General features: G+C 48.4%; 1 protein-coding gene across 3 annotated transcripts in view; it reads left to right on the forward strand.

Annotated features, from left to right (window-relative positions):
- The window catches only part of FSTL4 (follistatin like 4), a 420631-nt gene that overhangs the window by 196220 nt on the left and 201317 nt on the right, over positions 1-23094 (forward strand). For all 3 annotated transcript variants that reach the window (XM_030829211.1, XM_030829231.1, XM_030829222.1), the window contains exon 4: positions 13007-13255. In XM_030829211.1, the coding sequence (XP_030685071.1) occupies positions 13007-13255 (249 nt within the window). The remainder of the gene's footprint in view (positions 1-13006; positions 13256-23094) is intronic.

Raw genomic sequence — 23094 nt, forward strand, 5'->3', positions numbered from 1 at the left:
TGCCATGTAAGAACCAACAAAATCTGTGAATAACAAAATGATACTGAATATAAAATAGGTATATTTAATATTTTTAAAAAATTAAAAATATAATTGAAAATCAAGAGATTATACAAATGACCTATCATCTTTATGAATGGCTAAAAAGAACTTCTGAAATTTCAAAATTCAAAACTCAGTGGAAGAGTGTAACAGTAGGTTAGAAATAGCTGAAGAGGTAATTTAAGAGCTGGAAGATGGATTTGAAAAAATTATACAGAATGCAACGTAGAAAAACCAAAGATGGGAAATGTGAAAGAGATAAGAGATACTTAAATAGAATGAAAATTTGTAGCATATGTCTAATTAGAATACTGGGAAAGAAGGAGAAAAATAATGGAATAGAGATACCGTTTAATGGAAGGTAGGTAAGGATGTTCAAGAATTGATGAAAGACAGAAATCCTCACTTTCAGGAAACCTGATGAATTATAAGCAGAATAAATGCAAAGAAATATGTGTGTTTGCATCACAGAGAAATTGCAGAAAACCAGAGAAGATGTTAAAATTATCCAGACATCAACAATGGGTTACCTACAAGGGAATGAAAAGGCTATCAGGTAACATCTCAACAAAGCCAGAGGGCAGGGGAACAAAATGTTTATCAAGTTGAAAGAAAAAAAATACACGAATGTAAGAATAATTAAACAGCATAAATAGCTCTTTAAAATTATGATAAAATAGACATTTTAGACAAACATAAAGAGAATTTGAGGTATAAGAAGGAATTATGAGGAATAAAGATAGACTCACAATATACAGTATTGTCATATAGTTAGGTCAGGAAAGGTTCTAAGGTGTTCTAAGGTTCTTCATGGGGAGGGTTAAAGTGTTGATTATAGACTTTGGCTTAATTATACATTTCAAAATTTGAGATAAACAGAAGAATAAAAGAGATATTTAATTTTTATATGAGTAGAAGAAGAAAATCAGGGTGAAGTATTTGATTCAAAATAAGGAAACAAAAGAGAGAAAGAGGACCACAGAAAAAGGCAAATAAACAATCTAATATAAACTAAATAAATAACATGTTTATGTGAGGGTACTGTAAGGAAAATGAATGAATCACCACTATATGCAGACATGGGTGTAACTAAATATCGTGGGAGAGTGAAAGAAGAAAGTCTCAGATGAGTACATAGAGTGTGATTCATTTATATAAAGTTCAAAAACATGTAAAACAACATACTGCATAGAAATACAAAGGTGAGATAAACCAAAAGAATGATAAACACAAAATTCAGGCTAATGACTATCTCTGAGTGGCAATGAGGGAATAGAACTGGAGAGGGACACATGGAAAAATTCAAAATGAAAGACCCGGTTCTTTTTCCTTAAATGAATGGATTCATCCGTTTGTTGTATGCTAATGCTTCAACCATCCACAGAGTGGATAAGTGTTCTTTTCTGTCTACTCATTATTTAATAGGAATAATTTAAACATTTATAGTTATTCAAATTTGATTTTTTGTGTGGTGTGGAAAAGGTTTCCAGTGTTGTTTCATTCTAGGTGGATAGCAGGTTGCCCCAGCATCATCTATCAGAGAGCTATCATTTTCCCACTGGAGTGGTAACTCTTGTTATACATCTAATTTTCATATACATTGGCATTTATTTCTGGATCCTGTTTTCTATTTTATTGCCAAATCTGCAGTCACTGATTTGCCTATTCCTAGGTTGATCTCATATTGATTTTATCACAGCAGCTTTCTGGGTTGAATGTTCTAGTATCTGGGAAGACACATCCCCCTACAGTATTCTTTCTCTTATTTTTCTTGGTTATCTGGGGGCATTTATTACTTCAAATGAACTTTTTAAGATCATTTTATCTAAGTCTAAAATGATTGCATTAAATTTGTGTATTTATGAGAATGTCTTCCTACCCACGAATAAGAAATGTTCCAGTCTTATTTTATGACCTTCAATACGGTTTTATAGTCTTTTTTTATATAGGTCCTGTGGCTTTCTTGTCAAATTTGTTTACTAATATTTTATGGTTTTTACCATGATTATGAGTAGACGGTTTTTCCCTTTTTCACTTCTAGTTATTTATTGCTGCTGTTGACAGGAATGATTAATTTTGGGATATTTATCATCTGTCCAACTAGTTTCATAATTCTCTTATAATTTTAATATTTTTTCACTGGAGTCTCTTGGATTTCTAAGTATACAGATACATAATCAGCAAAAAGAGATCGTTGTTAGCTGTCTTTCTTTTCCAAATGTTAATGATTATTTCATTGTCTTGTCTTATTATACTTCCTTTATGAATAAGAATGATGATAACAAATATCCCTGTCTGGCTCCTGATTTTAATTGGAAACACTTAGTGATTGGCTGTTTAAGGAGTTTTCTTCTATTTCTTTGTCCTTAAAGTTTTAAATGGAACTATTACTGTATTTTAAGACTTTCTTTATTTCTATTTTCACTCTAGGTTTTGAGATATGTCTTCTTCTTGACCTTGGAAGACTGCAGTCTTAATAGTGACCATCCTCTCCTTAAATTTCCCTGATATTCTTAACCTTGGAAGACTTGAAGTCTTAATAGTGACCATTATCTCCTTAAATTCTTTCCTGAAATTCTCCTGATTTTCTTGTTGGCTCAAAAATCATAGCTCCCTCGAAAACCCTCTTTGTGCTGTGCTTGATTCTTGTGGCATTTTGGTATTTTGTTGTTACTATTTAAGGTGTCACTCCTCCCCTGCAGTAGCTGTAATTCTAGTCATTTTTTCAGAGGCTGGAGCTCCCAGTGTATATGGTTCTTTTCCATAGCCTATTTGAAGGCAACACTGAAGTACCTTAAGGCAGTGGTGGTCTCACAGAGAGTACCTGACAGGGCAGTTGCTGACCCTGTGAGCTTCTCATAGAAGTAGACAGGTTGTCAGGCCCCAGTGGAGACCCCTGGTATCCACGTGCTCTTCTGGACTCAGGGGTAGAGCACACCAGCCCACCCTTGCATTCAGGAAAGCCAGCCTCCCAGGACCCTCAGGCCCACCTGTCAGAGGCCTCAGCCACTGCTTGGCTCAATTGAGCCAGGGGATTGAAGTTGAGAATAGATGAAATCAAATTGTCCGATATTGTTACTAAGCTTTGTCTTGATATTATCCAGTGCATGTTTTTATGGCTGATAATCCCATTGAGAGACAAGGGCAGATCCTTGAGAGGAGAAATTGAAATGCTCCTGATTAGAAAATGGTAGTTTTTTGTGCTAATATTAGATATTTTAACTGAGCCCCCATTTTTTTCTTTAAAAGTAGAATGAAGGAGAAAAGCATGTTGTTACTGTGAGACACATCAATGACAAGTGATCCAACCAGGGCGAGGTGCAGACTGGGGCGGCCCTTGTATGGCAGGTAAAGGGCCCTGGAAGAATTTAGCTCCCCATCTGTGCTGGCAAGTCTCCAAGGATAAAGTGACAAGGAGCATCACGGCGGCTCACAGAGTAACTCCACAGTGGTTCTTGAAATAATTGGAGGCAGCCTGGGGTGTCACGGCCTTGAATCATTAGCTGGTGGAAAAGCAGGAAAGAACCCGCGTAGTGGCGCATCAGCGAGACGGTGCAGACCCTGGAGAGCAGCAACATCTGGTCCCCTTGGCTCCAAGACGGAGGGAGCCCAGAGGAGCTGGAGAAAGTGACGAAGGAGCTAAGTACCTGAAGGAAAAATGAGGGCTGGTGACAGGGAATAAGACAGATGCCAGCTGAAGAGGCTTTAGGCAAAGAAAAGGAACTCGGGGGTAGGAATATATTTGGAGGAAGTGTTCTAAAACAAAGCCGTTTTGTACAAGAAACTCTCCCAAGGGCAGAAATCCCATTGTACTTGACATTTTTATGCAGCTTTTCTTCCCAAGAAGGTCTCCAAAATAACCCTTCAAAAGCCGGTTGAGGTAACTTGATAGGACAAATAGAGGGAAAAGAAAAAGGTTTGTGCAGTTTTATTATAGCCAAAAGACATCCAAGTTAAAACACAGGCTCTGATGTACATCCTCAATTCACAGATGTGGGATGATTTTTTCCATCTCAGGGATCTCTATACAGCCCTCTCACATACCCATGAGGAAACTGAGGCTCGCATGTGAAAGAGACACGCCTTGTAGGTCCTAGGTCGCTGTTCTCCCACCGAGGGCTTTCTATAGTCTCCACTCTTTCCACTCAATCTGTGACCATGTCTGTTTCTGTAAAACCAGTGGTTGATTACTCAGCTCTCTATCCAGCCAATCTTGGGTCTCTGCAGTGTCTTCATCACATTCAGTCTTCCACCCAGCCCGATCTGTGCCAGGCCTGGTGCTGAGCTCTGAATGAAGTGGAGCCTGGTCCCAGCCCTGAAACCACAGACACTGCCTGATGCCCAGCCTGGAATTCTGAGCAGCTGTGAAGGCACTGCTGGGGCCCTGCCTCAGGGCCTGCTGTTCTGTCTAAGGAACCGCAGGAGCGGGGTCCTCAGGCCAGCAGGCTGGCAGCCTCCTTTAGGTTGAGGAGACCTGGGAGGGCTGGGGGGAAAGCTCTGGAAATGGTGAGTCAGGTAGCTTCTCTGTTGTCACAGACAGTAGATGGGGAGATGACACACAGTGCAAAGGGCTCCCAGAAGGAGGAGAAACCATAGGACCTGTCTGTAGCAGGTGAGCCTCAGAGGTTTGCAAGATATGCTGGCATTGGGCCCAGGTCGGGGGATGCCTTTGAAACTGAGCTCCAGGGTTCCTCTGGCAGGTCAGCGGCCCTGGTGACTACCTGACACTGCCCTTAGGTGTTGAGTGGAGCCTGCAGTTTGTGTTGTGAGTTAGTTCCAGTCACTTTGCCCTAAGAATGTATAATTTCAGACTCCCCTACCTTGGAAGCCAGGCAGAGTTTATAAGGGTCCAGTGAAGCCCTGGCGCACGGGAAATTGCAAGGGAAGCATTTCCTTGGGGTATTTTGAAGCATGCTATTTTGACTCTGCCTTTTTAAAAACCATTCAATACTTTCAATATAAATATGTTCACCTTTCCATTAAGGCTGGCCTCCCGAAGACAGCAACTACCCCACATGTTCATGCACTTGAATCAGTAAAACCAAATGGCTACTTCTTTTCCAGTCCTATTTATTCAACCTTTCACCAATTCAGAGTGTCCGAATTGAGCACTTACTAAGTGCCTAGCTCTCTACATGAATTATCTCATGTAATCCTCAAAGCAATCCTGTAAGGGGCAGTCCCGTAAGGACCATTGTTATCCTCACTTTTAAATAGGGAAAAGAAGGTGGAACCTTGCCTGGGCTCACACAGCTATCAACTGTGAAGGAGCACAGGACTGGGCGGAGGCCAAGGTTTTACTGTGTTACTGTGTTACTTGAGACCCAGTGGGATTAACACAAGCACTGTAGGAAGTTCTGTTACAGCACTCCCCCCACCCCACCCCACGCCCCCCACCCCCGCCTCAGTGAAGAGGAGCTGCATCGTCAGCTCAGTCAGCTCCCGCCACAGCAGCAGGGCCTCTGGCTCCAGCCCCTTCTCCCTCTGCTCCACCAGCGGCCTTTCCCAGGAGAAAGTTCTCTCTGTCTCAGTAAGTCTCAGCTAAGTGGCTTGGAGCCTCACGTTCCTCCCTTTCTGGGGTCTTTTTGTGAGGCTGGGAGCTCTGAAGGAAGATGCCCCAGGCAGAAGAAAGAGATGAGAGTCCTTGGCAGCTCCCTCAGGTGACGCTGGTTACTGTAGGGATTTGGGTGGTATTGAGAAAATTATCCAAAACTTGGGAGTAAGGGAAAGAGAGGGTGGCAAGTCCTCCCTCTGGGACCTTGTTTACCAGATCTGCCCAAGGATTATTTACCGATCCAGGCCAGAGGGTTACGTCTTTGTTCAACTCACAATTTACCGCTGATTAAAGGCCCAGACTGTGCAGTGACATGTTAACTTGCACATTTGTTCCCAGTAAAAATGCACGTGATTCTTTTTGGTGGAAAAGAGAACCCGAAAGGTTGTGGTTTTCTCACCCGGCAGATCACTCACCTACTGTGTGCCTAGCCCAGGCATCTCATCTCAACCTTCTTTCTCCAGTGCCCTTGTGGCTCCTCAAGTCCTCCTCTGAATCAGCGTCGGCACTGTGGGCCCTCTCATGAAGAAGGCAAACCCAGCTTTAACGTATGCTCACTTTAGATTATCCTGACAGTCACATTTTTAAGTTTTTGAAAAGTATGCTTTGGCACTTGTGTTTGGTGTTTGATCTTCAACTGTGACCAGAAATAACCACCTCCAAAAGCCGTGCCCAGGGACATTAGACAATATGTAGAAACCTATTTGTGCTTTGGTTTGATACAAATTGGTTAGATAGAAACTCTTTTGGCAGAATTGAGAGGCCTCCTGACAGATGAAAGGTGTTCCATCTCTCTTCTTGTTTCAGGCATTTCTGACTTTGAAGTCAATTTGTCAGACCTCAGGTTAGGATCTGTAAACATTATGCATGGCAGGTTGCATTACCTTCCAGCAGTGGATAACCACGTGTTTCTGTTGAGCTTTGGGATTGGAGAATATGGTCAAGTCTTTCAGAACTGGTCAAACTGCTTTCATCAAGTGCACAAGAACCTCAGCATACAGGCTGTGCCAACCAGTTGAGTTTGAAATCACTTGTGGTCACTGAGAGTACATCACATCTGCCCAGCAGTCACCTGTCTGGTTTCAGGCAAAATAGCAGGGGTGGAGACAGGGAGGTGATGAAGCTGGAAACATCATAGTGGGAGGCAAGGGGCTTAATGGACAGGTGTCCATGCATGACAAGGAGTGAGTTTGGGCTGTGATGTTCACAGATCCAAGCAGGGCTTCCTTCTGCAGCCCTGTAAACCTCCAGCCTTTAGAGAAGTTGCTACTTAGGCCCTTAAGCTATGTGTCCATGAGGTAGATGAGCAGCAGCCATTCTGCAGGCCAGGGTTGCTGATGTGTGGATGTATCCTGATGTTGGAGAAGCTCACACTATGGACATCTAGATCCTCCCGGCATGAGTTCCTTGAAGCAGAGACCATATCACTAACTGAGCAGATTATCCCAAGTTCAAGGGATTTGGAGTGAGACTGATTCAAAGCTAGGCTTTACCACCTACTTGCTGTCTAACCATAGGCAAGTCACTTGACTTATGTTTCCTAACTTGTAAAATGGGCATATATTCATGCCACAAATATGTGCAGAGTAGGGCCTGTGTGTCTACTTAATAGAGCTTTAAGGAGGATTAAATGAGCATCAGATGAGCTCATAGATTCTAAGAGTTTAGCATGGTGCCTGGTGGGCCTGCCTCAGTAAATAATAGTCACTTTACACATGGCCTTCTCTGGCTGGGTGTTAACACACACATGTCCTTGGGAGGAATCACAGATTCTCATCCCAACCCTTGAATATAAATGAGGCATTACAGGGTGGAGGTAGACCTGACACAGTCCCAGCACCCAGGGCATCTAGGAGTGTGGAGGCCCTCACCAAGGTGGCCTGTGGTCAGAGCTCAGAGAGGGCTGCTGTCTTCCCACCAGCAGCCCTGAGGGGTGCCGAGAGTTTTCTGGCCTCTAAGAGGATAGACCTCTTTCAGCTGAGAGGGCTGAGTGGTGGGGTGGCAGGGCCTCACCCCACTTCCCAGGTGGGACAGTTGGGCAGGGTGAAACTTTGCATTTGCCTCACAGCTCCCTGCAGACTGAGTCTGCCTGGTGATGTTTACCCTGGAGCAGGGCTTTAGGAGCCAGGCCTCTTCTTATACCAGGACTCCTCTCCCTGCATGCCAGCTTCCAGGGCACCCAAGGGTGCTCCACTCTCTCCTTCCCCCAGGTCTCTGCCATCTTCACTGTCAGGTCTCAGGTCTAATCTCACCTCCTCAAAGAGGCTTCCCTGACCACCATAGTAAAGTGTGCCCGCTGCAGCACCCTGGTTATTTCCTTCCTCGCGTTTAACACCATCTACACTTGTCTTGTTTTTCTGTTTGCCAGTTCACCCTCTTGTGTGTCTTCCTACACTGTCACGTTAGTGCCCTGAGGATAGAAGCCTATTCTGTCTGAATCCCCAGCACCTGGAATTGGGACTGGCACATAGCAGATGCTCAGTAAATATTTGTTGGGTGGATAGATGGTGGGGAGCTGGCAGGCAGGCACCCCGGAAGTGCCCCATTGTTACCACCCACCCCGTCTTAGGGTAGACGTGGCATGGGACTGGAGCACCGGGCCTCTGCCTGGTTCTCACACAAACTTGAATTCTGCAGCTGCATACCAGGCACTTGGGTGGTTTCTGCAATGAGAGAGTCAACACTGACAGGCACTCTCTGTCCCTGGACCACCTTACCACGTGTGAGGGTGTAAGTTACCTTAAAGCGGGGAAGAATACTGGGACCGTTACCTCCAATCCCTGGATACGCACCCCACATATCTGCACATGGCTACATGCACATGGCTCTTCCGCAGGCAAAGCCTCAGCTCTGGGTCATTAAGAAACCCAACCATGACCCCAGGCGAGGGCTGCCGCTCCCGTGTGTTGGTGTGTCAGTACCTGGAGGATAAAGTATATAAGGCCATGTGTAAGGGGCTGTATCTGCCCATGGGCAGGCACTTGGCTGGACAAGTACCTCTGTCTGCAGAAGCTGGAGACAGCTGCCCTGCTGGGCCAGGGTTCGTGGCAGGTGGCAGATGAGGTTCTTGAGGTTCTTGGTGCTGCACACACTGCCTCTGGTCTTCTGCATTCACGCCCTGCTCTTTTCAGCCAGTTTTGGGCTTTCCAGTGAGTGGTCTCCTTGGAGCCAACCCATCACCTCATTGAAGCTTCGTAGTGAGTTGGGGTGAGGTTGTGGAATTCAGTGCTAGGTCGTGTGCTGGAGGCACTGACAGCCTTCAGGAGGAGGCCTAGGCAGAACCTCTGGCTGAGATGGAAGCAGGGAGCTCCCAAGGCCTTGTCAGGAGAGACGGGGCTGTCATCAATAGTCAAGCTGGAGATGAGGTCTCAGACACAGAAAAGCTGTGTTGGGAAGAACATGCCAGCAAGCCGTTGGCATCCAAGAGTGGAAGAGCTCGTGGGTTTTCCCTCATTGCCACTTGGGGCACTGTCCCTGAGAAGGGAGCACTTGTTCGTTTTCTTTGGGCCCAGGAAGCGGTTACAGAGGCTGAGCCAGAGTTTGGAAGCAAAATTACCCAACTGTCTGTGCTCTTGGTTGTGGCTGGCTGTGGGAGAACAACGGAGGGGCTTCCTGCTCCATGTGGATGTAGACTCACTCTCTCTGGGGCCCATCTCAGGACTCGGCCTCCTTTTATGCCTTCCACCGGGGTCAGACGGGTTTGCCTTCCACAACCGCTCAACTACCCCACCTGTACCTATCTATGCTCCCAGTTCACGGCAGTCCTGGGTATGTGACATTCTTATTGAAAATCCTTATTCAGATCACAGAGGGAGTCTTTAGCACCAACTGGTACCGATAGACTTGTTTCTCCTGCCGCCATAATGTTAATGTAACAGTTCCCATTTCTGACCATGTTCAGTAAATTTAATTTGTGTTGAAAAGCAGCTTATTTGGCAAGATGATCAGTTTTTAACCTGAGTGAATGGCTTTCTTGATGACTATAAATTAAGCACATTGTACTTTTCATGCATTGTGGTTGTCCTCATAAATACTATAGGCAGTTGCTGGTAGTCTCGCTTGGTTACCTTTCCCATCACTGTTTTATCATCATCGTGGTAGGAGTGGGGAATTCATTCTGTTTTAATGACAAGGAGGAAGTGGTAACAAGGGGCTTGTTTAATGAGGAGCCCACCCCTGGGTCAGCATCTGTGTGGCTGTGGATCAGATTCTGGGCCTTCCCCAACCCGGGGTATTCTCAGCCCTCTGTGGGGCCATTGTGAAGGGCATATGCAGGGCCTTCATGCTACTTTTGTCTTAATTGCAAGTAATCAGGAATCAAATATTTGCTGACAGCCAATTTCCATGTCAGGGAGAACCTGAGTGTTCTTGACAACTTCAGCAGCCACAGGTTGGCACCAGTGTTTCCTTAACACTGACCCCTCGGAGTGCAGCCTGCAGGGAAGGCCATGGGAGCCTCCCCAGCAAGCTAAGTAAATGTGGGCGCCTGCTGCCCTGTGTGACGCTGGGCCTCAGAGCTGCTCACTACCATCTGGACACACAGCTTTCAAAGGAGTGGGTCGGGGAAAGTAGCTTCTCCCCCAGCCCCCCGTGAACTGGCTTTGGTTTGCCACCTGGGATGAAGTAGGTGGTCTGTGAAGCCCCTTCCGACTCTGCTTCTCCAGGATTCTAGTTCTCTTTACTCCAGAAAACCCACCACCTCCACAGACATCCATCTTCCCCTCATACCTCCATCCTTCCACTTCCCTCCTGCCCACTTTGGAGAAGGCAAGGGAAAATGTACCCCTACCAGGTCAACATGTGTGCGGCTTCACCACCCTCCCCATCCGAGCCCCTAGCCTGGCTTCTTAACTGCACTGAATTGGCCTTCAGGAGATCAGTTCTGAAAATTTCTGCATTTCTTAAAACCTGAGTATCCTGGGGCCAAACGAGCAGAAAGGCCTAGCACCTGTGGGGCCTCCTGAGGCCAGAGCAGGGCAGGCACTTTGGGGTAGGAGGATTCAGAGAGGGACACTTGGACTTGGGCTGGTAGCAAGCACTTCATAGAGGAAATGCCTACCAGGGTGACTTGGAGCTGGTTTAGCCAGAGGGAGAGAGCAGTGGGGCCAGGGCACACGCTCTGAAGCAGGCTCGGAGAGTCCAGGGCGCAGAGACTTTGCCTCTTGTTTCTTCAAAATGGGCAATTAGTGGGTTGCATCCTATCTGCACGGGAAGGTTATGAAAACGGTGATCCGATGGCAACGCTCTGCGTCCTGGCCCTGTCTTGGGAGAGAAACAAAGGCTGATATTTTCAGAGCTGTTAGTTTCTTCTAGTAGGCGCCAGCACTTGCTAGGGTAACCCGTTTTCCAACAACCCAGGAGAATCACGCTAATCAAATATGCTCCGTGGCAAAGCGGCCATAAACACGTGAGTGGGGGGCCTCCAGCCCAGGGCCTCCCTGCCAGGCGCCTGCCTGCCTTCCGCCTCCTTCCCTCCCCGCCACCGTCAACCTTGACAGAAAGGCGTGCAGAGGGGCTGCTGAATGCCACTGGGCCTTCATGGTGACATGCGAACAATTAGCAAAGTGGATAAAAGAGATTCCTGGCCGCTTAGGATCTGCACTTTTACACTGCTCAGAGATATTTGACCTTCTAGTTTATTATGATTCGAGAAAAAGTCAATACTTCTTAGTTTGCCAAGGCTGGAGGAATTTAAATGAATTATTGAATCAAGCAGTTAATCTGCCAATAACTGATTTTTTTTCCTTTCAAATCTATAATGATGAAAAGCAGACTTAACCAAAAACAAGAAAAAGAGATTTTTTTTCTTTCCTTTTTTTTTTTTTCTTCTTTTTTACTTAGATATTTTAATCCCATGGGTAGGAGCCAGGGCTAAAAGTTCGGTCATGATTACTAGGGCCGTTCTGTCTTGCTGAGTGTTTTGATGGAGATTTAATTAACACTTAAAGCAAAGTCTTCTGAGGCCATAAAAATCTGTATTCACATTTCAGTTGTCTTTTGGTGTCCCTGTGTCATTCTCAACTTTCCATCTGTACCTTCAGTGACATGTGTCGATTATCTCATTTCCAGACTCCCAGAATGCAGTGTGATGTTGGTGATGGACGCCTGTTTCGCCTTTCACTTAAACGTGCCCTTTCCAGCTGCCCTGCCCTCTTTGTGTGTGAGCTCTGGGTGCTGCTGCCTGAGATCACTGTGGGTATTGTAGGGTGCAGGGGACACTCAAGCAATGTGGCAGCTGCCATTTCCAGGGGCTCAGCCTTCTTGCCCATAACTGCAACATTGTGCTAGAAAGGATTGGGCGGTGGGGAAAGGCTGCTGGTGTCGCCCCTGATGTCATGTGTCATGGAGAACCACATTCTCCCCCAAGGAAATGGCCAGCCTCTGGTCTCCCTGCCTCGGCTACCCCCACCCCCATCCTGAATACTTGGAGCATGACTTTCTTCTTATGCCACATTTCCTCCCTGCAGTGACTCCCCAGTGCCTACAGTAGTGTACCTAAATTTCTCTGCTTGGCTCTCTCCAAGTCTCCCAGAAATCACACTACAAAACTCCTACTCACAGCTAGTCTTCTACCTGAGACCTGCAAATGCCACCCACAGGGCGGCTGGGGGAGTCTTGGCTCAAGCCTGCTGTGTTTCTGGGAAAACCCTTCTCTCCTTTGCAGGGCCCACTGACACATCACCCGCTCCGTGATCTCTGCCACTCCCAGTTACTTCTCCCAAACTTAGCTCCCTGGCTCCCATGCTGTTTGCCTGATCTGCATACATGTCACCACCTTACAGAATGACAAAGTCAGAAAGAGGGAAAGGCATGACTTGTTCATCTTTGAGACCCCTAAGGTGCCTAGTACACAGCCTGGTCCAAAGTCATGACACAGTAAAGGAAAAGAAGGAAGGAAGGAAAAGGTATTGCAGGCAAGGGGTGGGAGGGACCACTTTTTTAAAAAGTGATTGATTTTCATAGGCCTCTAGTCCAGGAGGCTGACTGTGAGCCTGGGAGCAGTAGTAGCAGGCTTTGTCCTTCGGTGTAAGGTGCTTCTTTGTGAGCACAGAATGGCTGGGTGTTTCATTTTTCAACTAGAAGCAGGAAAAGTAAGCCTAAGAAAGATAAACCAAGAGTTTATCAAAAGCCCCTAGCTGGGTCCTAGGATGGAAAGGTGTTGTGTTTCAGATATTCAGAGTGAGTCAGCCATGAAACCTGAGCTCTGCAAGGCAGGACACCCTTCTTGGCACCAATGGCCACCTCCTGGAGGGACAGGGACTCCCTAGGAGACCCCAAGCCCCCAGGCCCCACCTTGAGTAGCTTGGCTATACAGGCAAATGGAGTCTGCTTGTGAGCTACAAAGGAAGCCCTTGACCCCAGATCCTCTGAGTGTTTGTAGCTGACCCTCTGTGTTTGTGTGTCTGGCAGGGCTTTCCAGCCACAACGAGCTGCTGGCCTCCTGCGGGAAGAAGTTCTGCAGCCGAGGGAGCCGGTGCGTGCTCAGCAGGAAGACAGGGGAGCCCGAATGCCAGTGCCTGGAGGCATGCAGGCCCAGCTACGTGCCTGTGTGTGGCTCTGATGGGAGGTTTTATGAAAACCACTGTAAGCTCCACCGTGCTGCTTGCCTCCTGGGAAAGAGGATCACTGTCATCCACAGCAAGGACTGTTTCCTCAAAGGTAGGAACAGGGCCCTTGCCCTGTGGTTTTGGGTTTTGTGATGGATCTTCCAATGCCTTTTTGACAAGTGACCTGGGTGCTGAGTCTACAAGTTACATATGTTTAGGAAAGAAAGACAATGACTGGTGTGTAACAAAATAGCAGCAGTGGCATTTTGGTGATGCATACTCTGTGTCCCACCTCCAGAGACCCCTGCCCTTAGAGGAAGCTCCTTGGGGAGTAGAATCCAGGCAGGTCAAATTAAACCCTGGCTGGTACAGGTTCACTAGGGACCAGGCAACAGGGCACTACCCAGGTCTCCACATAGGATGGGCCTTTGCAAGGTTGTGACAAGGACCATGTTTACCCTTCTGCACAGTCCCATGAATCAGGAGGCTGTGCCGTGCATAGAATGTGGTCAGGCAGACACCAGCACAATGGCTCCCAGCATGGCAAGGACACAAACTCTGGCCTGGGGCAGTTGTTGATGGGAAGGCATCCCATGTCTTGCCTGTCCAGAACACCTCTGAGCAAGACAAGGAAGCCCCTGCATGGACATCAGAACATGTCTGTGGAGCTGGGGCCAAGGATTCATGCTTTGGGCTGAGATTGAGTCAGAAAAGAAGGGAAGTACCAGCTCCCACTAGATGGTAAGAGCCATTAGGGCAGTGGCTATGGCTGTTTTATGTGCTTATGTATTAGCACCTAGCACCGTGCCTTGCACCAAGAAAATGCTCAATGGCTCCCAGATGCTTGAAGATACAAGAGTCAGAATGCACATCCTGTGTTGACTGATGTGGCCCTGGTAAATAGTACATGCCGTGGCCTGTAGAAGTATTTATTGTGTACAAATATTTGTGTACAAAATGGGTATACATGAATTAGGAAATGTGTAGAAGACAGAAGCAGCTTGCAGGCAGATGGGAACAGGCCCACATAGCCTGAGCTAGGAGAGCCCACCTGGAGTTGCATGAGGTCAGGAATGTGCTTTAGGTTGCACAGGAAGGGGAGGAGGAGGCTTGGACTAGAGACCTGCCAAGCGCCTGCAACACTAGAAGACAAAGGCGTGAGAGCAGTCCAGGCTGTAAAGGCCTGGGCACCAAGTGGGAAGGGGCAGAGCTCCTGCCTCACCCTCACAGACCCCCACTGAGGATGGTATGATGCATGTGACACGTGAGTGGAGGCGGATTCACGGCTCAGGTGGTGGAGCAAAGGTGTGTTGGCCTCTGTTACATCTATCTGTGTCACCTGCACCCACCTAATGGGCCACTCCACTCAGCAGTCGTGGCAGCATGGAATGCTAAGCAGGGCAGGGCTTGGGAAAGGCACCTTTACCCGGTGATGACAATGGTCTTGGACACTTTCACAGCTGTGCTTATGATGCTAATGCCGAGGTGCTTCAGAGATCGTGAGACACATTATGGAAATGAGGCCAAAATGAGCCTAGGAAAAACGTCCCCAGTCTGGAAGCACTGCCCGGCCACGTGCTGCCAGTTCCTCTGCAACCGTGCACACTAAAACACTTGACCAGTTGCTCCAGCTTTATTGGCCGCGTTGAATTTTATAGACTGATGTTCCATTCTCTGGTTTCCAATATCCTCCAAATTGCATCTTCCTAAAAGTTTCTATTTCTGCATCAGAGTGTGCACAGCCTCTCTCACCATCGGTTATTCAAACAACATTTCTCATTTAATGAGAGGGAAAAACCAGCCACCACAAAACCCACTGAGGTGAGGAGCGATGGGGACAAGCTGGCGTGGAGCGGGGGGCAGGCAGCCTTGAGCAGATCAGGGCTCAGTTCTGCTTCATGCTGATTGAATTTATCCATCGAATCCTTCTGACTCATTGAGGTTTTCACAGATTGTGAGTTGCCGCCCACTTGGTGTAGCAGAGCTCCTCTCTTAAGGACCCCTTTTTGGTGGAGAGTGGCGCCCATGAGCTCCCGGAAAGACCAAGGCTGGCATCCCAGCTCTGGTACTTCCCAGCTGTGTGGTGTTGGTTGCATCACTCTGCTTCTCTGGGCCTTTTCCTTGGTCGTAAAATGGGACTAACGGCAGTACCCACCTGCTGCAGCCATGGAGAGAAGTAAAGGAGGGGCTGCACAAACACCGCTTAGCACACTGCCTGGTGCATTGCCTGGATTTGGTGTTCATGAGACCTGCCGTCATTATTTATTCTAATCCAGCGTGGCCACAGGCCGAGAGTAGAGAGATGCACAAACTGTGAAGAACGCAGAGGCAGGAGCAACGGTTCTGCCTGGGAGGTTTGGGGAGAGATTTCTGGGCCCAGATTATTTAATGGTAGCTGGAGAGTGGGTGAGGAAGACATGAGTGTCAGCCAGACACTCATTGCTGGGGCCTGTCCCAGCAGTGTCCACCTAGAGCCAGGGCTTCTCTTTCTGCAGATGGCCTCTTGGGTCTGGACTCCACTGGAAAGCCTTCAGTGCCTCACCCTCAGGGTCAGCTGTAGTCCTGGTGGGAGGGCAGGAGAGCTGGGCTGCCTTTCCTTCTCAATCATTCCTATAGGGAGTGCCCGGCAAACAGGAAAGACCTGGGCACTGATTCACAGGAGCCTGACCGATGGAAGGCAGGCCAGCCCCGAGGTGAGTGCCTTAGGGTGAGCACGTCACCTTCACCAGAACCACGGCTCCAGGGGGAGTAGAACGAAATAGATGACAGAGGCACTGTCGGGAGCCTCTGTGGGGACAGAGGGTCCTGGAACAAAGGAGGATATAAAGAACAAGTTCCTACAGTCCCCACCCCACAATGGCAGCAGAATATTTAATAACAGCTTGAGATCCATGAATGACAGTTTGTCATTTGCCCTAAATTTCCAGAGAGTTATTAATACAGGAAACAAAAAAAAAACTTGTTTTTCATGCAAGCAAAAATTCTACAATCATCCATCTTTCATTCCCTATTTCTATCAGACTTTACAAGAAGAAGTTGTGTCTTCATTCTCTGAGACTTTATCTGCCCCCAGAAGTCAATATTAGGACAATTCCTTGTGCAGCTGGAGTGTGTGGAGCAAGAGGAGAGAAGTGATGGGTTGTGCTGGGCTAAGCTGCTGCAGTCCAGAGCTCCCCGTCTGTGGCCAGAGCCCCTGATTTCCTGTCAGGGAGGGGGTTCTCCTGAGGACTGGTGGGGGACACATAGCCTTCACCACCCTGCAAGGGAGAAGAGGCAGCATTCTAAATCCCATTTACAAGAAAACTTCTGGTATCACATTCCAGTTGCTATGGCAATGGGATTCCTTGTGAATGTAAAATGAAATATATCATTTAGGGATCATTAGCATGTACGGGAAATCAACCAGACTCAAAAGGATTGCTGCAGCTAGAGTTTACAGCTTTGATCCCAGATCTCCTGAGTCACAAGCAGGGTCTCATGAAAGTCAGGGGCAACAGGGGGTGTGGGAAAGATGTATCTCTTCTTGTAGCAAAATTAGAGTTACATTTTTCCTCAACACCAAATCCTACCAAGAGAATGCCAAGGTACTGGGTGGATTTCACTGTCTAACTTCTTATAGAGTTTGTGTTTTCAAAGTTATCTTGTGACATCGCATTCCTATTTGTGTATTAGTTGGCACTTTTAAACTAATTTTTCTTGGTTTTGAATTCACGCTTTATCTCCTACGCTGTTCACGAAGATGAGCTTCCCTTTCAGCAATCACTCACCAAGCCAGCGTTGTATTATACCAGATGATACAATGTCACAGTTGGGCAGTTTTCCAAACAAACCGTGAAATTATGGAAGAAAGGGGACTGTTAGAGGTTCCGTTTTAAGGGGCCCCTTCAGCTTCCTCAGCCTGCTGGCGGTTGCAGGTGGGTTTGGGTGCTTCAGAGGGGAGTTCCCAAGCTAATGAAAGACAGGAAATCATTTCCATTTTTGGAAACAAGTTAAACATACTACAGGCTCACTAAGACATCTTTTTTTCTTACTTGTTACTAAACAGACATAAAAACTCAGTATTTTGTTGCAAGTTAGCAGAGCAAATAGAGCTTGCTGCCAAAGAGCCTTTTTTCTCCTTCTTCTTCTTCTTGTTATTTTGTTGCTGTTGTTGTTACTTTGAGTCTTGTTACTTTAGGAATTTAAATTGGGCCCCACACCTCCAGGGGCATTTCTATACTTCCACAAGTCTTCTCTGTCCTGCCAGGGAAAGCTTCTTACATCCCCAGCTTAGTCAGCCCAGTCCAACTCTCAGCGGGAGACTCACTTCCTGGGATGTGTGAGATCCTGCTGCAGGGCTGTGATGCTGTCAGGCATTGATAGGGGATTTGGTGTAACTTGCTGGAGCAGTCCCTATAGCAAGAGGTGCTGGGGCCTGTGGAAGCATCAGGGAGGCCCAGGCTGATGGGACAATGTGGCACGTGCTCGAGGGCACTGCTTTGGCACATGAGCTTTCTGTGCCTCATTTACCTCATCTGTAAAATGGGAATAATAACAGCACTTACCTCGTAGAGTGTTGTGAGTATGACAGGAGCAGCACCTGGCGTGCAGTGAGCATTCTTCTCTAAGCAGTGTCAACAGCACTGATGCTGGTGCCGTTGTAACATCACGGCTTGTTCAAGGAGCAGATGCAACAAGCTATAAGACCCTTGCCCATTTATGTGACAACTCTGTAATGAGCTAAGAGGTCAGGGATGGTAGGTCCTCCTGTGAATGAGGGGAGAGAAGAACATTGGCCCTCCATATTTATTTAATGAATGACTAGAAATTTGACCTCCAGTTGATCAAAGTTAATGATCACTTTCTCTGTCTTGCTTTTTGAAAAGAGATGTAAGGAGCCACCCAAGTTCATCTAGCAGGTTAGTAGAAAAGCAAGGGGAGAATCAGGTATCTCTGATCCCCAGTCTGGACAAAGCTCCTAGAATGCACCTCTGGGCTCTCAGGAAATGCCAGTGGAGCCTGGGGTAAGAATTCATCTGCCTGAGGATGAGAATGTTTAGAGAAGGTACTGGAGAAGAGGGGACCTTCAAGGTGGATTTTGAAGAGCAAGGGAAGGTTTGCTAGGTTGAGAGGGTGGAGAAGGCTTTCTAGGGGTACAGGCATGAAGTACCTCCAGTCTCAGGGAAGAGCAAGTGATTATGGGATCCTGGGTGTGGGGGAGAGCATAGTTGGGGGTAAAGGCAGACAAGTGGATCACAGCAAGCTGGGGAAAGGCTTTGTGTGCCAAGCAGGGTAGTCTGAACTCAAGCTGACCGGTGTTGTGTCCGGAATTGGTGGGTTCTTGGTCTCACTGACTTCAAGAATGAAGCGGCGGACCCTCGCCGTGAGTGTCACAGTTCTTAAACATGGTGTGTCCGGAGTTTGTTCATTCTGATGTTTGGACGTGTTCGGAGTTTCTTCCTTCTGGTGGGTTCGTGGTCTCTCTGGCTGAGAAGTGAAGCTGCGGACCTTCGCGGTGAGTGTTACAGCTCTTAAGATGGCGCGTCTGGAATTGTTCATTCCTCCCTGTGAGTTTGTTGTCTCGCTGGCCTCAGAAGTGAAGCTGCAGACCTTTGCGGTGAGTGTTACAGCTCATAAAGGCAGTGCAGACCCAAAGAGTGAGCAGCAGCAAGATTTATTGCAAAGAGCGGCAGAACAAACACTTCCACAGTGTGGAAGGGGACCCTGGTTGCCACTGCTGGCTGGGGCAGCCTGCTTTTATTCCTTTATCTGGCCCCACCCACATCCTGCTGATTGGTCCATTTTACAGAGAGCTGATTGGTCTGTTTTACAGAGAGCTGATTGGCCCATTTTGACAGGGTGCTGACTGGTGTGTTTACAATTCCTGAGCTAGACACAAAAGTTCTCCAAGTCCCCACTAGATTAGCTAGACACAGAGCAGTGATTGGTGCATTTACAAACCTTGAGCTAGACACAGGGTGCTGATTGGTGTATTTACAAACCTTGAGCTAGACACAGGGTGCTGATTGGTGCATTTACAAACCTTGAGCTAGACACAGGGTGCTGATTGGTGTATTTACAAACCTTGAGCTAGATACAGAGTGCTGGTTGGTGTATCTACAATCCCTTAGCTAGACATAAAGGTTCTCCAGGTCCCCACCAGATTAGCCAGATACAGAGTGCTGATTGGTGTGTTTACAATCCCTTAGCTAGATATAAAGGTTCTCCAAGTCCCCACCAGATTAGCTAGATACAGAGTGCTGACTGGTGCATTCACAAACCCCGAGCTAGACACAGAGTGCTGATTGGTGTATTTACAATCCTCTAGCTAGACATGAAAGTTCTCCAAGTCCCCACTAGACAGCAGGAGCCCAGCTGGCTTCACCTAGTGGATCCTGCACCGGGCTGCAGGTGGAGCTGCCTGCCAGTCCCGCGCAGTGCGCCCTCACTCTTCAGCCCTTGGGTGGTCGATGGGACCTGGCGCCACGGAGCAGGGGGCGGCACTAGTTGGGGAGGCTCAGGCCATGCAGGAGCCCACGGTGGTGGGGAGGCTCAGGCATGGCGGGCTGCAGGTCCTAAGCCCTGCCCTGCACGGAGGCAGCTGAGGCCCGGCGAGAATTCGAGTGCAGCACCAGTGGGCCGGCACTGCTGGGGGACCCGGCGCACCCTCCGCAGCTGCTGGCCTGGGTGTTAAGTCCCTCACTGCCCGGGGCCGGTGGTGCCAGCTGGCCACTGTGAGTACAGGGCCCACCGAGCCCATGCCCACCCGGAACTCATGCTGGCCCACAAGTGCTGCACGCAGCCCTAGTTCCCGCCAGTGCCTCTCCCTCCACACCTCCCTGCAATCAGAGGGAGGTGGCTCCAGCCTCGGCCAGCCCAGAGAGGGGATCCCACAGTGCAGCGGGGGGCTGAAGGGCTTCTCAAGCATGGCCAGAGTGGGCGCCGAGGCTGAGGAGGCATCAAGAGTGAGCGAGGGCTGCCAGCACGCTGTCACCTCTCAGTGTCAGATAAGCTACTGCAACATTCTCATCTCCCAAAGAGGGACCCTGAAGCCCAGAAAGGGCTAGTACCTGTCCCAAGTCACACAGGCAGAGTCAAGCCAGGGCCCAACCTTTGCTGCTGCAGCAGGCCCTTCAAAGGCACTCACAGCTTTGTGGCTGTTTTTAGTTAGGGCTCAGCAAGGCATGTCCCCAACAGATGCAATTGCTTTATGCTTCTTCCCTAGGAGACCTCCTGGTGCAGAAGGAAGGCTCAGGAGCCATGGGCAGTGGAAAGGGCCTTGCATGCCACTGCTGGGCGGGGCTTCCCTGCTCCGCAGGTCATTAAGAAGCCAGCTATGCCTTCTCCAGGAAAAGCTGGCTCAATCATCCCAAACTCACAGAGCTTCTGGACATCAGGAAACCAGACCCCTGTCTCCTTTCTAAGGAATGAGTAGGAAACTCAGGGATACCCAGAAGGCTGCCAGGGGAATCTGGGGTCAAAAGCAGGCAGAGCCTCTGGGGACAAGCCCACCTTCAGCCTGGTCTGGCTCTGGAAGCTGGCATCCACTTTCTCTCCAGACTCACTTTCCTGTCCTTCCAGTTGCCCTTCCACTCCTGGGCCTACCCACATTTCTGTCCAGTAGCCGCTGTTGTTCTTTCAGTCTTTGCAAAGGGGTCTCCCTGTCCCCAGCCCTCTTCCTGGCCTTCATATTAAGCTCCACAGAGGAGGGTTTGGCTATTTTCTGCCAAGCCACTCACCTTCACAGACATCTGTTGAATGCCCACTGGGTGCTAAGGCTGTGCCAGGACCTGAGGATACCAGTATGATCAGAACACCAGGCCTGACCTCAAGGAATTTATAGCCAAAAGAAACGCCACACATCTCCACTCTCTGGGTTATCCTTTGGGGGCTGCTTTAGCCAGAGATGCCTCCAAGACCTCAAGCACAAACGGGAATCTTTACGGACTGTCTCTCAGTTGGATATCCTCTCCTTACTCCTCCGCAGATTCTGTCAGCATCTGTGAAAACAACTAGGACTTGACTGAACTGACAGTTCACTCATAGCCCTGTAGTCCAGCATCCCTGGGAGCTCAGTTGTCCCATTTACAGTATCTGCTTCCAGGATCAAGAAAAGTGACCTAAAACAAATATGTGTGTTCTTTGGATATTTCCTCCAGGTTTTATGCAAGGAACTGTCTTGGTGTGAGCACCCCACAAATGTGCAAGAATATTATCAGTTCGGCATGTGTGGTGTGCTCCACAGAACTGCTGCACTTTGAGTGAATTAATTACGTTCCAGTAATTAAAAATTGCTAAGAAGTTACTGAGCTGAGAAAGTCTCGCGGTGCATTGATTTCACTTATGGAAACAAGCTACAGCCTCCGAGTCCCCCACATTGTTTCCTGCTGTTTTCTGGCACCCTGTCCTTTCTCCAGCCCCTCCTTTGCTGTGCACTCCTCAGTCCCGTTGGTTGCCGGCGGACTAGTCTCTCTCATCCTAAAGCCCAGAGGAGCAGGCTGTTGTCCCAGCATCCTCCTGGGTAGCCTTTCATCTCTTCCCTGTCAGGCCGCGGAGCATCTCCTGCACTGGCTGTCTCCACTTCTGCAACTTCCCTGAATTCTGCCCTCTAGGATCTGCATCTAGCTCCTGTCCTGTTACCCCTGCTACTGACTTTGCTAAGATCACCTTTCCCTTCTAAATGCCAAGAGGGCACTTTCCAGGCCTGGTCTTGCTGCATCCTTCCTGCAGTGAGCTCTGTCATCCTCCCTGCAACCCTGTTCCACTGTCTTCTGGGGACCAGCCCCCATCCCTCTGACTCTCCATAGGCCCCTCCTTCTCTTGCAGCTGCTTCCAGGTGTGTCTCCTGGGGCTCTCTTCTCACAGTTCTAGCCATGCCTCAAAGACCCAGACTGTCCCATGAGCAAAGACCCAACCATATCTTCATCCCTGACCTCTCCTCACATTTCAGTCTACCTCTCATTCCACCTGGGATGGTCCATCCCACCATCATCTCCTGGCTGGATGACCTCTATGGCCTCCTAGCTATTCTCTGAGCCCTGGGTCAGATGCTTCTTCAAATCCACTTTCCATATGGCATTTAGAGTAAGCTTTCCAAGATGGAACTTTGACCGTGGTACTGTCCTGCTCGAACCCTTCTGTCCAGTTGTTCAGCAACATTCATGTACTATGAGTCAGATACTATTCGGAGATGTGGGGACACAGCAGGGAACAAAACAGAGTCCAGTCCCCATGGCAGGTACAGTCTTGTGGGAGAAACAGACAGTAAACAAGAGATGAAGTCTATGTGATGGTGACAAGTGCCATGGAGCAGAATAAAGCCAGGAGGGCAGTTAGCCAGAGCCTCTGATATGAGAAGTGGCATTTGGGCAAAGGCCTGCAGCAGGCTTGGGGGTTAGGTAGTGAGGCATTTGAATATCTGGGGGAAGAGTATCCCAGGCAGTGGCAATACAAAGTTTGCAAAGATCCTAAGGTGGGAGCTTGCCTAGCATGTTTGGGGGCTCACAAGGGAGCCAGAGTTGCTGGACCAGGGTGAGTAAGCAGAGAGAAACTGAGCAAGTCAGAGGGCTGATGGGGCTGATCTCCCCATAGGGCCCTGTTGGCCATTGGAAGCCCAAGCTCTTTGCCACTTGGCTATATTGCCCTTCTCATTACTCTGTGAGGCCCACCCAAAAGTGGCCTTGACGAGGGGAGGGAGTGACATGGAGCCTCCTCCCCAGGCTCCTCCGCAGGAGGCTGTTTGAGGAAGGCCCTGCGTGGACAGGAGGGGTGCCGGTGGCTCAGGTGCTCAGATCCATGTGAGTGGACCCTATGCCCAACACTCGAGAGGTTTCAGATGATCACCAGGAGTCAGATGTTTAATTACTGGAGCAAGAAGAAGTTGATTTGGGACTCCTTTAAGGTTCTCCCCTATTGTGCCTTCAATTAAGATCAAGGCCCCCATGTAGCAGCTGCTAAATGACACCATGTATT

This window comes from Nomascus leucogenys, chromosome 2, assembly GCF_006542625.1.
Source record: "Nomascus leucogenys isolate Asia chromosome 2, Asia_NLE_v1, whole genome shotgun sequence".
Classification (NCBI taxonomy): Eukaryota; Metazoa; Chordata; class Mammalia; order Primates; family Hylobatidae; genus Nomascus; species Nomascus leucogenys.